This window comes from Entamoeba invadens (genome assembly GCF_000330505.1).
Source record: "Entamoeba invadens IP1 unplaced genomic scaffold scaff_1105074725877, whole genome shotgun sequence".
NCBI classification, from domain to species: domain Eukaryota; phylum Evosea; order Mastigamoebida; family Endamoebidae; genus Entamoeba; species Entamoeba invadens.
This window is the reverse complement of record NW_004191601.1, coordinates 136,641-148,697: the sequence shown is the minus strand read 5'-3', so window position 1 is coordinate 148,697 and position 12,057 is coordinate 136,641. Positions and strand designations below refer to the sequence as shown.

At 24.7% G+C, this 12,057-nt stretch overlaps 1 protein-coding gene across 1 annotated transcript; it reads left to right on the top strand.

The window, feature by feature from the left end:
* Nucleotides 1-10,683: 10,683 nt before the first annotated feature.
* On the top strand, nucleotides 10,684-11,222 carry EIN_078290 (hypothetical protein; the record flags this gene model as incomplete). The annotated part of the gene is made up of 2 exons (XM_004182892.1): nucleotides 10,684-10,788; nucleotides 10,890-11,222. 2 exons carry the CDS (start codon nucleotides 10,684-10,686, stop codon nucleotides 11,220-11,222), a joined length of 438 nt encoding a protein of 145 aa, XP_004182940.1.
* Between the last annotated feature and the right edge of the window lie 835 nt (nucleotides 11,223-12,057).

The window sequence follows — 12,057 nt, the reverse complement described above, 5'->3', positions numbered from 1 at the left end:
ATATATAGTCAAACTCATTATTAAAGGCTTGAAATGAATATGATATGCAATAGTTAAAAAAATATGACTAAATACTAAACCAAACAAATTGTATGACCAAAAATATTGTCAATGATACAAATATATAAGTAATAGACATTACAAAAATCATTTTCTATGTGGTAAGAATATATAATGTATCATTTTCACCATTTCTTTGAAACAAAGACAAAATCAAATTGAACATAATTTATAACACAAAACAATGAAGCAGAGTTTCCCAAAGTAATCAAATAACAGTAGCAAATTTGATTTATTTTTGGTTCTTTCAAGCCATCTCAAAACTGTAAAATAAATTAAAGATCAAAACATTAAAAACGTATTTCCTTGTTTTGCCTTTGAACAAAGTAAAAATACAATAATAAACTTAAAGTTTTATTTTAGATAACTATTTCAAACAATTTATTATTTATTAAAATATGGTTTTTCTGTTTTATATGAAACTACTATAAAATATATATAATTAAATTAATTATTTAACTAATGTAAAAAAATAAACCTTAATTTATTGGTAAAATAATAAGCATAAAAATCCCGATTTTGTATGTAAAAAAATTGTAAAATATTTTGAATTTCAAAACATTTGAATAAAAATAAAAACACCAAACTCGCTTAAAAACCACTTATAACCAGACTAAATTTCAAAAATGTTTTTATATATGTAAATCATATATAATAAAAACATAATTGAGAATAACTAAAACAACTAAGATATACCATTGAAAATAAAAAAAACATGTATATAATAAAAATTAAAAAAAATTAATATGAGTTTTTTAATCTTTCAAAATATGCCATTTAAAAAACAATTCAATTATTAATAAAAAAAATTAAAATACAAGAACAAATTATTTTTTTAAAAATAAAATGATAACCAATTAGGTTAATTGTTTAAATTTATAATATATAGTTTTAAACGAGACAAGTATTGTGATTGCCATTATTATTGTTGTTTAATAATAATAATAAATTATAAAAAATATAATTATAATTGTAATTTGTGCTATAAAAGAACGATCTGAAAACAAATATAAACAACTAATATTGACTTGAATAATAAACCTTTTTAGGCTCGAGAAAAAACACTTTGAAGGTGTTTTTCTTTAATGATAAAATTATCCCATTCAGTTGTTGTTGTACTAAGTTGAAACCAGTTTAATAACTCCAAAATAATTAAACACGTGGTGTTTTTCAAAATAAAACCTTCGCAAACATTTATTCTATGACAATTACAGTATTGAGTAAAAACATGAGAATCAATACCTTTCATGTTAATTATAAATTTGTGTAATTCATCAATCAAAAGTTTAACCATTCCACATCTCAAACCCAACATATTACTAGTACTATCGCAACATATAGAAATCAATTTCTTTAAATCAACATCTCTTTCTTTTGAACAATTTATTACCTTAGCACTCAAATTTGCACCAGTACTTTTTTCAAACAACCTAAACACAACCAGTTTTCTTTGAGTAACAATAAAGTTGTTATCAAAAAAATCTAACAACAATTGCTTCTAAGTTAACACCCCTTTGTTTCTAACTGTCTACAATTATTGAAAAATAAACACACAAGACAAATTCGTTTTTTATCAAGTCATCATCATTTGCTTTGAATTGAACCATTTTGGTTTCAGTTGTCGAAGACTCAATACTCAAATTAATTTCAGATAGAGACACGTTGAAATAAAACAAAATGACAAACTCAACAAAGTTTTTACTAAAGTGAGGCGAGAAACCCACACCTATTTTCTTTTTTCTTCTTTGACCCAAATTATTGTGTTTTTTACTTCCAGAACATGTAAAAAATAAAAAAGTCGGGTTATTATCGTTTCTTTTTCTTCCTTTTTAGTGTTTTTTATTCAAAAATAAAAAATGATTCGAGTTTGATTCAAAATGAACTATCAATGAACAAAAATGGCCCGTATTTTTTCGTACTTTCAGTGTATTATAACAGTTTTTCAAATTTGTGTTTATTCAAAAAACAAATATACTGTTTTTAAACTATATATATAGTTTAATAATTTAAACTATATTTTTTAACTTGTAATAGTTTATCAAAACCCAATTTATAAAAATAGTATAAATTTTTACAAAACAATTTATTTTAATATAGTAATATATAGTAAAAATATTCAAATATTTGCTTTTTTCTAGAAAAATGTTTATTTTTTGATCAAAATATTTTCTATTGTATCTATAATATTCACGAGTCAAATTCAATTATGTTTTCGTGAAGATGCTATATTATAGCTTGGTTGTGTGTTTAATATCACCATTTTTAAATAAGTTCAAAAACAATTAAAAAAGTCAAGATATGTCTTTTTTGACACATATCTTTTTATGAAGTTGTAAATAAAAACAAAAAATTTGATATGCAAACGATTGTACATCAACAGTACTATAATGTATCACTGCTTTATATCATACTGTAACTTTATACAAACAAGTTACAGAATGTGTTTTTTATCATAACAATTATTATCAATTATAATAAAAATTTATTATATTTCTAATATTTGTTTTTTTATAAATTAAAAAATCATTTAACTTAAATTAAATAATTTTAATAAAAAACTTCATAAAAACACCACCAACAAACTATACATATTATTATAATTATATTAATATAAACTATTAAAATGACTTAAAATGTTGAAAAATTAGATGGGTTTTATATCCACCATTTTTTTCTCAAAAAACTTTTATGAAAACTTAAAATTAAGATAAACAAGTTCAAATATTCAAACTCAACACAAACAACAGAGATGTGTTTGTGTTGAGTTGTTGCGGATTCCCATTACCGTTTGGCAATTTTATATATTTATTTATACACACAGTGCATATAAATTAACAATTAGATAATGCAAATTACGCGCGACTAATGTTTGTTTGTTTTTTGTGTTATTTATTATGTTTAAGTGGCTTATAAATAATTAACTATTAGAAATGGGTTTACAGTGGATATAAATTATTGATTACTTATTAGTATTTTTATGGTTAATAAACTGAATAACAATTTATGGTTTAGATACTATATTAAACTAATCAGTAATTAATTGTTTAAAGTATGTATTAGGAACTGAACCTTATATCATATGTTTTAATCTAAACATTTAATAAATTATATTAAAACTAAACCTAAAATATGTTCAAAAGCTTATTAATCACTTCATTAGAAATATCAGGATAATAGATATTAATTTTTAATTTCCTAATAATTTATATTTGTTATTTAAGGTTTATTTCATGTTGTTTTTATATTGTATTTTAATTATAAGAACATTCTTAATTAACCAAAAAACTGAGACTGAACCTTTTTTCATTCAACAGCTTTTCAAAGAAGAAAAAAGAAAATGGGTGCGGGTTTTTCTCTCCATGTTTGGGTTTCTCGCCTCACTTTATTTCTTTTTGTTGTTTCGAGAATGGCAACAAACAAGTGACCATAAAATACAACAGTGAAGCGATGTATGATTGTCTTTTTTGACACATTTTGATTGAAAAAACTATAGTTTGCCTTAAAATACATTTTGATTTTGTTATTGATATTTGTTGTACATCCAGGTTTTAAATTCAGGAGAAATATTAGATACATAATTAATATCGTTGATATCATTTTGATTTTTTGAATCACTTTCAATAACAATTTTATTACAAATCATATCATCCGTGGATTTGTCGCAACTTTAATCTTCACTGTATAAATCACACATCTCATTTTCATGTAACGTTGTTTCAAATATTTCTTCTCCACATAAACTCGTGTTGGACTTATTTGATTCAACCCAATCATTCAAATCTACACGACCTTTATTTTCATTTTCGAAAGTATCTTTTGCACTGAATTCTTGTTGATCATCTATTTTTGTTTCAGTAAAACTGTTCAAAATGCAAATTTCGTTGAATTGAGTATTTAATTTATTGGTTTGGTCATTTTCTTTTTTAATTAACAAATCAAGTTTTGATACTTTGTGATTTCTTGATGTGACTTGGTCTCTGTCAAATTCATAAATGACTACATTTTGTTTGAAAATTTTCATTTCGTTAACTGTCAATTTTTTCTTTTGTTTTCAGTTAACAATAACAAATATCCTCCTTTAGATTTATGTATTTTAATGATAACAAGAGCACGTTCTTCCAAAACACTTCGTTTGTTAACGATTAAATCGTCAATGTATTTAATTCCTTTCGGAGTTAAATCCACTTTGTGCTTAAAATCCCTGTAATGACTATAACCCGATTGCTTCGACCAACAATCACAACACAACAAACAATACATAAATACCAAAACGCCGTGTTCATATATAGGTAACATGTGAGTTTTGTTTACAGTTTGAATAAATCTTTTTTCTTGCGTTTCGTATGTGGTTTTCTTTTTTCCCCCTTCCATTTGTTTTTTAAGTTTGTTTATTATTTTTTTGCCGAAAAAAATTTTTGTTGAAATTTATTTATAGAGTTTAACTGTCCGAATTTGTCGTTGTTTTGGAAACCCTGGTTGAACATAAAAATATAAAAAATGTGTGTACAGATAAAAACAGTATTTTTTTAGCATTTTAATAATTTTCTAGTTATTTAAAAATAATTGTAATTTACAACAGAGAATAGACACTCTGCCTTTTGTTTGTTGTATTTTTTAATACTTGAATTTTTTCAGGTGATTTTTTTATTACTGACATTTTTTTTAAATGGAGTTTTGAAAAAATAATATTTATATCATATAATATATAGTAAGTTATATAAAGTTGATTTATATTTGTATGTTCGAGATTAATCATATATATATATAATATAATTACTTGTTTAATTTGTAATAAAATGATTAAAAACAACTTTGCATCTTCACATTTTGAAGGATATCATTTAACAATCAACAAAGAAACTTTCTCAAGAATTTTAGTGGCTTATGAAAAGGTAAAGACTGTTATAATAAAAAAATCTTGAATGTGTTAATAAAAAAGAAAAATTGAAGGAAGTTGTCAAAGATTGTAAAGAATTTACAAAGCAAATGACAACAATAATGAGCGAAAATCATATGATCTCAACAAAAGGTAACGAAACCTTCTAGTTATGCAAAAAGTTTAGAGATTTGAGCAACAAAAAATGGAGAATTTTTAGACAATAATCTACACTCGAGTTATTCTACTCTGAAAAGAAACCAAACAACAACAAATGAAAACATTAAAAATAATTTGGCCTGACTTTTAAAAAAAGTCTGTTTATATTGGGTTGCAACTTGATGAAAGCAAAGTTTCCAAGAAAAAGTACTATTTGGTGATTATGAGGTTTGTTACCGCTTATTTTGAAGTTTTTGAATATTTGGTTTCGGCATTTATACTTGAAAAAAGTCAACCGGCCAAAATATAATCGAAAAAGTTATGAAAAGACTCGAAAAAAATGGAATATAAATACAAAAAATCAGAAATGTAACAACTGGTGGTGCAAATGTAGTGAGTGTGAATGGGTTCGCGGGTATTTTTGTTAATTATATGAAAACTCTTGGTGTCAAATGTAATAGAGTTCACTGCAGTTGCTACAAATTAAATCTTATTATTAAAAATACGTGCGAACATTGGGCAGTTTCCAAATCGATTAAATTGTGTCTTTCTATCGTGAATAAATTTGAAAATGATGAGGACTTTTTAAAATATAGTTTAGAGGGAGTCAAAGGTTATTGTGCAACTCGGTGGGTATCAACATGGGCAACTTTCGCTTCAGTGTATAAATTGAGAGTCAACATTATAAAATACCTTCAACAATAACAAGAACATAAAATTAAAAAGGATCTAGAAACAAAGAAAAAATCATTGCAAAAGAACAAAAGGAACTAAGTAATAATACCGAAAAAATGCAGAAACATATTGACAATGAATGTATCGAATACATACCAGGATACTCAATTGATGAGTGTTTACAGATTTTAGAGTCATCGGATTTCATTTTTATTGTAGGGGTAATTCGCGACGTGTTGTGTCTGTTCAAACAAACACTGACGTGTTTACAATACAAAAAGCGTTTTCTTCCAAGAGAACTGCTTAAAGTCAGAAAATTAAATGACAATTTGGTTAAAATGAACGCAGAACTTGAAGGGTGTGTATTTTCTTCTTTCCTGTCTCTATCATCTCATCTATTCAGTGAAAATGCTCCGGGTTGCACAGAAGAAAATATCAAAAAGTTGAAGTCAATTTTTGAATGCATTTTTAAAAATTTAAAATTGAGGTTTGGGTCGATATGTGGAACAGTAAATTGCAAATACGTTTCACAGAAAATGAGTTCAAATACTGTAAATTTGAAGAAAAAAGTTTAGCACTGCAAAATGAATTAATGGTTGATACTGACGTCTACTGCTGGAACTTATTTGACGATTTCATAACAGAGAAATATGGAGTGCAGAATTGGATGAAAATGTTTGAATGTGAAGTAAATCTTTATAATGAAAACAATGATATTAAAACTATTAGGCAGTCGATATTGAATAAAAAAGAAGAAGATAATAAACATCTCGATTTATATGATTATAGAATGTTTATAACTTCAGAATATCCACTTTTACAAGAAGTTTTATTTCTATATCTTTCAATGAACTTAACTTTTACTTTGTGTGAATCGGCTTTCAGCCGTTTAAAAACGTATTTCCGGCCAAAAAAGAATGGAAGTTCAGTTGAAAGATGATGCTTCTTATTCACAATAAATCTATTAAAAAATATGGAAATCGAAATTTCAAATTTGGAATTTGAAAGTGGAAAAGTTGAAATAAGCTAAAATGGAGAAATTATAAGATTAAACTTTTAATGAATTTAGAATGTGAAATATTGTTTACCTTAAATAAACAACTTAAAACTTAAGGCGTGTTTTCTACAATTCGTTGTCAATGATAACTTATTATAATACATAAATGAACAAAAATAACATATTTAAAAAAATAGCAATAGTTATCTTTAATTTTTTATTCATTTACAACTTTATTTTTGTTTCGATTCGAATTATGTTAATTGTTCATATAAACTTATTTGTTTTAACAAAATGGTTTTGGTGTAAATGTATTATCATTATATTTCTTTGATTCAATTAATATTGATTCAAATTGTTTAATTGAATTTAACACGTTAATACATTTAACTAAACATTACACATTTTTTATATTTATGAAAAATGAACGCAATCATCCAAATACACAAGTGATAACAATACAGTTATAATTTGTTTTCCGTAAAGCATGATTAAAGTTAAACTACAACATGTGTTTTAAACAAAAGTGTTTGAGTAGTTTATATGTGTATTTTATAACAATACAAAAGCATATTGTTTATTATTTAGTTTTACTATTTGTCTCAGAAAAAAAATATTCATAAGAATTTAAATTGAATGACGCATAAATTAAAACAGTTGTAAATGAAACAAAGAATAAAAAGTTAACAATTTATAACTGATAAAAAAGCACAACTTGTCAAACAATGATATATATACTTTACGCCCACATCTGTATAGTAATGCATGTTTTGTAGTGAATATTGCAATCAACAAATTTCATAAAGTGTATTTTGTTGAAAAGTGGTGGTGTTTAAAAATAGCAACGAATAATATGCAAAATGACAACATTTATATATTTTCATTATATGAGTTGTGTTAAATATAAACATATTTAAGAAGTGTTAACTCAACAACCATTTTAAGGTTAACCATAAAAAATAGATTTTTTTCATTTTATTTTTATGTTGACCATTTGTTTTTTCTTTTAACCAAATTTATTAATTTGAAAATGAAAACGTGAAATATAATAAACAAAATAATCGATAAAACAAAACTGTTTTAACAAAGAGTATACTTGATGTGTAACGCCCATAATAACAATCAAATGAAATAATAAATACGGATGTAAAACGATTGTTGTCAAGACATAACTTAAAGGTGATAAAAAAGTCTTGAATAAAATATTATAACGATTGAAATAATAAAAAATGTTATAAAAACACCAAATTACATCAATTTGTTCAGAAATAAAAAAAGTTAAATAAACATGATTAAACTATGTGTATTTATAATAAATAATGATGTTGAGAAATCAAAAATAAGTAATGTAATATTGACTTTATAATAACAACTACAAATGATAAAAAATCAAATGTCATTGATGTCAAAAAATTTGAAATTATTTGACACAAGTGAAATGATTTAAAAATGTTTATATAATTGAAATATCCCCCTTTTAAACAAAAACCGTTGTCAAACAATTGTTAAAAATACATCGTGATATTTTTAAAATATATTTTATACAAATAAATAAACGTGAATTTATCAAAACTTAAAATATTGGTTATATCCCTTTTAACCATTAAACTACAGGAAATTGATTATAATATCTTATGTGCACATACACACGAGCCACAAGTCGGAACCTAAAATGGTTGTAAATTATGATATTCTCTTAATTTTAGTGTTTTAGTTTGATTTTACATGTTTACACACTAAAAAGTTACCACTTTTTAATTTTAGGCTGTTTTTCAAATGAAAAGTGTAGCAATAAACAGTATAACAATATACACCAACTGTTGTTATTAAATTATTGAAAATTATTATTAAATAGGTGCCTCTATTCAAATATATCATTAATGTTGTTGTGTTAATAAAATACATGTGTTTACTGTTGTGTGTTGTAATATGAAAAACAATAAAACGAAAGTTTAAAAAAAATAATTGTAAATAATATTTCGCTTATCTGTGGTTATCAACAAATAGTAGTTTAATATTAATTATGGATATCGAAGTAGTTACACAACCAAATTAATAATAATTGTGTATATTTGATTATTCTTTGTTTCAACAAAATGTCACACGAATTGTATGTAAGTTGCAATCAATATTTATGAATAACAATGTTATTAACAATCATTTCAACTAGAAATTACATTCAACAATTACATTTGTATTAATATCATTGTTTTTTATTGTTTATATATATAGGTTTAACAGTGTTGATAACTTTGTCATGTGAATAATTGAAAAAGCCACTTGTTTAAGTTTGAAAAGCGATTGTAATTTAAATGTGTTATTTTTTGTTTTTAATGGCAATATTAACTTAATAATACCAATTGAAACTTTATTTAACACAAATTATTATTTTTATTCAATAAAATATTTTTATTTTATATTACTCTATTAATAGAAAAAATGGGTGTGTTAAGTTAATACTGATTATTGAGTTAATACTTTTGAGAACTATTATAAAAATAGATTTAAGTTTCTTATTATTTTTGTACTTTTTTCAATTTCTTAACCCGTTATTTCAAATATAATCAATGGGAAATACACCCTACAATTATTTGTTCTATGATAATCACTTGGTCAACTGTAAATTAAATAATTATTTTAAGTTCTATAAAGAAATCAAAAAGGCGGACAAAAATATATCTTTTTGACAATTAAATATATTCATTAATTATTATTATTATTTTTTGGTAATTTATTTCAGTTATTATTAGTTTGAGATAATCAATGATATTTAAAATTTAATTTTAATCAGGGTCTATCACAGAACAGGGAAAAATTTGGAACTTGTCCCAAAAATGCATTTTAAAACGAAAAGGGGTATATTTTATTTGTTTTTATGCCAAAAATAAAGTAGTTTTAGTAAAATTCATTATATTGTTTGTTTTTACGATCTCCAAAACCTTTTCTTTACAGATGGTGACTTTTTGCCGCAGTCCTTTTTAATGTTAAAACAACAGTTAACAACAAAACTATAAAATATTAAAATGTATAGTATACAAATAAATGGTTTATTAATATAATATTTATATTATACAAAACAAAACTATTAATTATAATTGATAATATTATAAAATATTAGAAATTGTTTAATAACGATTAAATAATAATTTAACTCATCAAAATAAAATTTGTTATATACCATACTTCCTCTTACATATTTAAGTGAAATCAACCAGAACAGAGCTGTCACCTTGCGATTACTTGTTGAATTTTATTTATTGTTGCTTTTCATCACTTTCAAACACCAGATAGTGGTTAAATATACCAAATTAATAAAAAATGTCATAAAATGGACTATAAAAAACTTTGAATTAAGATACTTGGTGTTGTTGATAAATTTAGGTTGTTTTATAAACGTGCAATACTTTGATAGAACAGAAGAGTTATAAATCGCAGATAAACAAGTGAAACTACTTTGTTCATCATTGATGCATTAACAGGGTGTTTGAAACAAAACAACCTCAATTATTTTCATTCTATTGTTTAGTCTTTTTGTAAATTTTATCAAAGCTATTATTGAATCATATATTTACCATATTTATAAGTATTTATTTACTTAAAAACTGTCAGTCAGTTTGTTTGTTGGTGTGTTTTAGTATAGATCATAATTAATTTGATTTAAATTAACAATTATAATTATAATTATTGATTTTATTAATAAAATGTTAAAGAATATTATATAAAGGTACTATAAAAACAAGTCAGTGGAAAAAAATCTGGCTCGTTTTAAATTATAATAAAATATAATATTTATTGTTTTATGTTATAAACTATTAAAATATTTCAAAAACAAAATGAAAAAACAAAAATACTTATAAAACTGTTGTTTGAAATTATTACAATTCACCTCGATAAAATTGATGTTTTGAATACGAAAATGGAGTTTCGTAGTTACAGAAAGTTCTTGAAATGGCTTGCAAGAGCTCCAAAACGGTGGATTCTTCGCAACGAGATACAGTTGGTAAGATGTGACAAAAGTGGGGTTTGTTGAGCCACAGCGTGATTCCATTTGTGTTGTTTTGTATTTTTATTACTACTACACACAAATGACACAAACAACTGGATTAATTAAAGACAAAACAGTCAAACAACGAATTAGAAAATTGGATTAATTTCTTGTTGTATCGAGATTGGAAGAATATTATTAAGCCAGACTATTCGATTTGGGAGGAAAGCATCGATGCATGGACTTCCTTAAGTGTCCAACTGCAGTACTATGGATTCACACAAATTCAAGGCGATCACGGATTGTTGGCGGCTGCTATGATGGAAGAGAAGTATTACAAAGATACTAAAAGAGCTGAATTACTGAGAAAGAGAGCGCAGGACCTATCAACTTCATTTGAGAAATTGTTCTGGAATAAAGAGAAAAGGTACTTCGTCCAAGCCATTTGGACAACAAAAAGTGATCATTGATACATCGACTGCAACTATGGCGTCAGTGACATCGTAACTGATCAAATAAAGATTAAAAAACATATTGACAACATCAGAAAGTTCAACACCAAACTTGAATACGGCATTGCAAGATATCCACAAGACTCATACTTCTATTCCTCAAAGTGGAATAATGAAAGAAAAGAAGCTGATGAAGTAAGCCCACTATGGGGAGTTGTCACAATGTTAATGAGTTGGGCTGAATTGCTCAACAACGAATTCGACAATCATGCAGGCGTAGTTAAAGACAGATTGAACTGGATGATTAAACATACTGGAAATGATTATATGCTATGTGGAGAAGCTGTAGACTAAATCACCGACCCAATTATGTCGTCAATGCCTGGTATATAGACAACATTAAAGCTATTTTTTGTCCATTATGTTTGAGATTAGATAACGTTTAAAGACTGACTCTATAAACAATAAAATATTATCTATTTAAGTTTTTTAAAAATAAACATATTATTTTTTATAATAAGTTGATATAATAAATTAACATATTATTGCTATAGTTTTTTGTTAAAACCTAACTGTTAAAATGTTGGAACTTAATAATTTAAAATTTTAATGATTACGCCCAAATGTTTGTTCTATTATCTATTATCATAACATTTTGATCTATTTTATAATTCCGTTGCTATCATTGTTGTAATTACTATTGTTAATAGACCAATTGGTGTTTATCATTATATATCAATTTAATATTTATCTCGATAAAAACACCATGTTATTTACTGTGTTACATATTCATCAGATCAAATAAGTTATAATTAACAATTAGATAAATACTTGTCACTCTTACGACTCATGA